Below are 6926 nucleotides of genomic sequence, written 5' to 3' on the forward strand. Positions count from 1 at the left end.
CTTGTTTAATGTTGGATATAGGAGGTTCTATAACATTTTATATATTCATAAATTAGCCATTCCTATTTATGTTACTCTTTTTCACACTACCAGTGTATTAGAATATGTTTCTGCTGGATATGAGTGTCATTATTTAATGGGCAAACTATTCTTACCTTATTAATAAGTGTCACAGCAAAAACTAGAAGCTCCATGTCGGCCGAGTCTCTTTCATTCAGTAAACTTATTATGTTCGACCAAGCTTTGGTGTCTAGATTAGAAACACACACAAAACAAGTTAGCCTTGGCCTTGATGCACTCCCAGGTAAATATCCTTACTTTGAATAACTCATTTTGGGGGAAAAAAGATTTTAACTGCTTTACACAATATTCAGTAAAAACTTTATTCAGCAGACAACTGATGTTGACTAAATGCTTAGCATACAATATATGTTTAATGAATACTAATAAAGAAATACATTTAGAATAGTTAATAGTAAGAATATTATATTTACTGATTTTAACAATATTTACTGCCAAAACTGAAATTGTGATCCTTTTAAAAACAAGATGATACCATTTTATTGTTTATATATATATGCAAAATAAAAACATTACAGCTGAATAAATCACAAGTTATTTTAATAACTTACACGCACATGTATAAGTAGATGTGTACATGTATGGGTAAATAACATGCTAAACAAAACCTTTAAAAGCTGTTTCAATAACATTAATCACTTACTTTTTTCCCTATCCACTGTAGAAACAGCATTTAGAAGGAGTTGACTGTTCACCTCTGTGTACTCAACAAAAACTAATAGTAATTTCAAAGCAGTCTTCACCACAAGACGATACTACAGTCAAGAAAATTAACTGAAATTTAAAACTTTTAAAATATTAAAAAGATTTCAGCATGAACAGATCATCAATACTTATATGTAATACAGTATATATATATAAAACATGTTTTTTATTCATAGAGAATACACTATTTCCTCACGAGAAATAATTATTATACTTCATAGTCAGCTAAATACAGATAAACAACAGATAAATGAAAAAACAAAAAACTAGAAGGTGAAACACAATTTAGTAACTTGATTGGATTCGTATATATCTACTTTCACAAACTTGTATAATATGTAAGATAGAAATTTACTACTACTAGGACTGAAATATATGATCCACAGTAGCTGTTTCTATTGGAAAAAACAACAAACTTATTTTTTTATTTTTCTTCTGGACATACAGAATAATATTCAGAAACTAATGAACTTAAGAAAAGATTACTTTTATAAAAAACAAAACATTAGGCACAACTGCTCAAAGCAGGAGAAAAAGAGGTGAATAATAAACAAATGCCAAATATAACATGGTTTATGGTCTATAAATATTAAGAAACACATTTTTAAGAGCAAAAAAAAAATGTATTATTGTGATTGTGAATGAAAAATCACCCAGTATTGTTCCTTAATTTTGTTTGTTTGTTTGTTGTTAAACACAAAGCTACACAATGGGCTAACAAAGCAATGTTTTATTGGAATGCAAACAATAAAATTTAACTTAATCAAGAACTATTTCTCAGCTGGAAAGACGAATAAGATGTATACAAAAATCAATAATAAAGCGAGTGCATTATGTGGACTGTACATTGAAATTTTAATGAAATATAATGCCACTGATGTATAAAGTAATCAAGTTCATTAAAATTGTCCCCCAGTGGGACACCTGTAAGTTTATGGATTTACATCATTAAAATCCAGGGTTTGATTCTCCTTGTGGATGGAAGAGCACAAGTAGCCCATTGTGCTGAGAAAACAACAACATTAACATTACATTAAATGCTAAACTTTTCTTACCTTGGAGCTGATAAGTGAATATAGCCATTGAATTGTTTCACTGTGTTCAATAACTCCATTCATGCCATCTACATATAGCATCACTTGGCCCAAAGCTGTGGAAAATAACAATGTCTGCCTTTAGATATTTTATTAAAATGAAAACAAGTGGAGAATTTTACCTACTTGGATAAAAATTTCATTTGACAAAACCAACAAGTGAGAAGTTCTGTTTGTTAAAGACTAATACAAGTTTATTTATTAAAAAAATACAAAACAAGATTAAAATGCTGGCTGTTTAGGTGCTTCAAGCCATTTTTAATCATATATTTTGAATATGCTCTCCTCATCACTTAAGTTAATTGAGTTGTTTGAGTGAATTGCAAACATTGATGAATACGAATATACGAGCTTACAGTGTTTAACATGTTAACTACTGCATTTTTTAACATGTTAACTGCTGTGATGCTTGGCATCATCTGTGGCAAGTATTTATAAGGGTTTCAGTGCAATATCATGGTGTTTTCAGTTTAAACAACATGAATAATAAATCAAAAACACGTAATATTTACATGTTTTTTATTTATGATACACATGTGTATCCTCAGCAATGAACATGTTAACTGACTAGATGGGACTGCATAAAGTTAAAAAAATTACTAATTATTTGAAATTCAACAATAACAAGGAGGAAACATGATATTTGATGAATGTACTTATGGTACAGTGTGCATATGCTCTGCATTATCAAGATATGTCTTTTAGGCATGGTGACTAATTCCCAAGTAAATACTAACAGATCCTCACATCTTAACCCCCTGGACTGGCACAGTCTGGTGATTAAGGCACTTGACTCGCAATCTGCGAGAGATTGAAAATTTAATGCTGAACATGTGTTTGCCCTTCTGGCCCTGGGTGGCATTATAATGTTACAGTCAATCACAGTATCTGTTGGTAAAGAGTAGCAGAAGAATTAGTGGCAAGTGCTGCCAGCCAGTTGCTTTCCCTGTGGTTGACAGTTCTGAATTAAGAATGGTGGCAGATAGCCTTAGTGGCTTTGCCATAAAAACAAAAGAGACAATCCCAATCCTCAGTTATTACAAAGTAACGTAAAGTTGAAAAAGATAAGAAAAATTCGAAATTTTGTTAAATCTTTTGTTGAAATTTGCTAAATGATTTTGCTTTTTAAGTTTTTTTTGCTCATTATTTCACAAATGAACTATTTCTCTAATAAATTTCTCTAGATTTTCAGGATTGAATAACTTCTTTAACATTTCAGCTTAAACACTTTCAGATAACTTATAAAATATATTCTCCACAGATATCTGAAAGATTCACAAAAATTTGTTATACTTACCTCGTAGAATATAATTTTGATAATTCTGATCTGCTTCAGACCCTACTTTAATAAGACAAGCCAAACCATCATTCTGCACAAATTCATGTACCAGGTCTTTATCATCCTAAGCCAAGTGAAAGAAAAAATCAAAAACTGTAGTATCAAACAGAAAATTGTCTTTGAACAAACACACACCCAGATAACTGAGCATAGTGAATAATAACTACTGAAAATTTTCATTATTTATATCTCAAGAAAGTATTGAATAAATCTTAGACTCAAAATATTTTCATTAGGATATAAAACATGAAAGAGACAGTTCAAATGCGAAGTTATTATTAGACGGGAGGTACTGATGCTTTTTATAACAGTCTGTCTGTGATATGTACTATGTTAATGGGTTTGATAACCTTGTAAGAATTCAATACTGTTATTTCACCCCTGGAATGGATACTTGACACACACCTATACATGTAGAAAAGTGTCATCAAAAACGAGGATGACAAAATCACTTTTCTCTTTTTTACCAAAATGTTCCATGCAAGAGAATAGGTATGGTTTGATCTAATTTTTGGAAACTGACATGCTCAAATCCAACATTAGTCACCAAAGCAGAATTAGCCATATTTATTGCTCTCTTTACAGCCAAAGGAATGTTTCAAATTTAGAATTGCATACAAAATTTTACTGGATAAGCCAGTATGAAGTATAATGAGGAGAACCCCCAAAGAGGCTCACACAGAATCCTGGAAGTCAGGCCATCAAACTGAAACTTGGTCAGTTCAGTCTGAGTAAGTACTTATTGTCAGTTAGCTTGTGAGACCTATCATCATCACTCACCATCAGTTAGTTTGTGAGAGCTATCATCATCACTCACCATCAGTTAGTTTGTGAGAGCTATCATCATCACTCATCATCAGTTAGCTTGTGAGACCTATCATCATCACTCACCATCAGTTAGTTTGTGAGACCTATCATCATCTAATTAATGATATTTTTGCTGCTGCATGCATTTTCTCCGAGAGATCAATCAAATTGGTTCTGTTAACTTTCATACTATCTTTCAGTTGTGTACAAAATGTTTTCTGTCCAGGTAACATCAGCATGGATAATAATAGTATAAATATCAAGTACTTAGATTTGCACAAGTATTACAACAATCAGCTACTATGTTTTGGGCACACTACTTGGCATGACTGTTTTCTGCTGACCTGATGTTCAATCTTAAATGCTTAGGGCTTGTACAGTCTGATTTGGTCAAGAATGCACTACGAGTGGAATGTGGAAAAGGAGTATAGCTAGGATCACCTGTATTAGCAGTGTTAGTGTTATCAGGTGCATAGCATTTGGACTAGCTGTATTGTGAATGTTATCTGGTACAAATGACATCATCTTCGGCAGGAGTTTTCTTTTCACTTTGAAAATATCTTGTTAGTTCATAATTAGTTAATCCTGATATGCACCTTTTTATTATGGGTCTACACTTCACATGACACATCTGGATTCCTTTGACATGATTGAATCACTAACAATATTTCAGTGTGATTTTTATAAACCACTTGATAAACAAAGTGACAAAACATTAGAGATTTTATAACTATAAAGTGTCTCAGGTTTAACAGATAATGTAATATCTAATGTGCAATCATGTGATTGGTTCTATATGCAAGTAGTAATACTACATTCTGATAATTAAGATGTATAAAGAATTAGTGTACATTTGTTCATTGGTTACATTTTACATATTTTTGGCAACAGCATAGCAGCTCATAGAATGGCTCCGAGTTTTTCAAGTACAAATTTTTAGTTCATAGTTCCATTATCTCTTGACCAATTTGAGATCTAATTACAGTTTTGGACTCAGAAAATAAAAACCTTTTGATTGGTGTATTTGACCAAGCCCAAGGTCTCATAGATTAATTTGTTCTAATCCTACATAAAAGAATTTCAATTTGAGGGTAGGCTAGTGGAGGTCCTGATGAGTAATAAAATTGAATTGGGTATATGTGCGCCCCATGTTTGGTATTGCTGGTGCACAGAAATATAGCTAATAAAAAGGGGAAAAACAGGTCTAGATTAACTTACTTTAATACTTCTTACAAGAATTTCAAATGCCACGGCTATTGAGGATTCCCTCTTGTTCATTTGTATCACAAAATGAAAAGATTAAACTTTTGGGGATATATGTAAAACATCTTGGCAGTTAAACATAAACTGACTTGATGATGAATAGACTGTGTATGTCTGATTACTTATCAGAGACTTAGCAGGATCCTGACTGTTCAGATTGCTAGAACCTGATCCTTTTGAAGTCATTCATCACCCAGGTACTATCATAAAAAAGAGGAACACAAGACAGAAAGATTTGAAGTTGAAAGTGCAACTTACTGACATAGCTAAACTTTGTCTTTAGATGTGAAAAGTGTACCACGAAATCCATTTCACCATGTTCACATATGCTTTTGTGCTCATATTCAATGTTAAATTGAAGCTCTGGCATTCTTCATTAAAAATACAATTTATTTTTAAACAGAAATTGGTTCATACCGAATATTTTCTGTCATAATAACTTGATTTTATTCCAAAACAATTTTCCAAACTTTCCATCATGAGGTATGAGACAAAAGGAATAAACTGCTCTTTCCACTTTTAAATCTTCCTGTGGTAGGTTATTTTAAATCCCTTGAGCTACACTACACACGAGGGGGTTGGGTGGATTCTACTATTGGTTCACATGATCTTACTTTGTTTTCTTACCACTGAGACAACCAACTAAAATAAGATCGTCAAACCATGTTTACATGTAGCCTCTCACATCCATACACCTGTTCCACAATACTTAAATCAACTTAATAGAATGTTTCAATCCTCACAAAAACATTCCATCCAGATATAACTAGCAGATAAGAAAGTAATTTTCCAGAGATCTTGAAATGCATAACTATAATTATCCTTAATATTCAGCTCCCACTGTTTTCATTCCACCATTATACACACCTGTGTATTCAAGACATCTTACTTTGAAACACCTGATTGTTAAAACACCTGTTGCACCTGTTGTTGTGCACCTGATGCACCTGTTGTTAAAACAAAAACCATTCTAACTTCTAATAACCAATCATCTTGCACTCTTTCCACAAAGTTGGTATATTTCCTATACTGTAGTAAGTAACATAGACTAATAATAGAACAACAGTCTACATCAGTCTTCACTGGCCTCTTCAGGGTTCTTACCTTCTTACTTGTAAATGAAAATTTTATTTAAAATTAAACCTTTTAACTTTTAGCACTTTTCATCATATTCAAACGCTCGACTGGAGATTTCAAGCTTAGTTTTATCATAAATTATACCTCCTTCTTTCATCACAATGCTCCTCTCTCTTTTACACACAGAAAAAACAAATGCTAAAAGCTTTAAATCACATTTTATAGCTCTAGTTTCTGAAATAACACATATTTACACAGCTTACCTGAAAAATCTGTTTTAGTGAAAACAATGCCCTTCTAAGTTCTCGTCCCGTACTGTTCAATAGCTTTTCTAAAAGATTACAGAAATGAACAGTAAAAAAACCACCTAACTTCAATAAAAAAACATCTAACTTCAGTAAAAAAACATCTAACTTTAATATAAAAAATCTAACTTCAGTAAAAAACATCTAACTTCAGTAAAAACCCATCTAACTTCAATATAAAAAATCTAACCTCAATAAAAAAATTAACTACAGTAAAAAAAAATATCTAACTTCAATAAAAAAATCTAACTTCAG

At 31.8% G+C, this 6926-nt stretch overlaps 1 protein-coding gene across 1 annotated transcript in view; it reads right to left on the minus strand.

The window, feature by feature from the left end:
* LOC106470094 (FH1/FH2 domain-containing protein 3-like) overlaps positions 1-6926 on the minus strand; it is an 88985-nt gene that overhangs the window by 10674 nt on the left and 71385 nt on the right. Inside the window, exons 4-8 of the mRNA XM_022398661.1 lie at positions 6630-6697; positions 3178-3283; positions 1842-1936; positions 725-836; positions 156-250 (exon numbers count right to left, since the gene is read on the minus strand). Coding sequence (XP_022254369.1) covers positions 156-250; positions 725-836; positions 1842-1936; positions 3178-3283; positions 6630-6697 — 476 coding nt within the window. The remainder of the gene's footprint in view (positions 1-155; positions 251-724; positions 837-1841; positions 1937-3177; positions 3284-6629; positions 6698-6926) is intronic.

The sequence above is a fragment of the Limulus polyphemus genome, unplaced genomic scaffold (genome assembly GCF_000517525.1).
Source record: "Limulus polyphemus unplaced genomic scaffold, Limulus_polyphemus-2.1.2 Scaffold3818, whole genome shotgun sequence".
In the NCBI taxonomy this organism is placed as follows: Eukaryota; Metazoa; Arthropoda; class Merostomata; order Xiphosura; family Limulidae; genus Limulus; species Limulus polyphemus.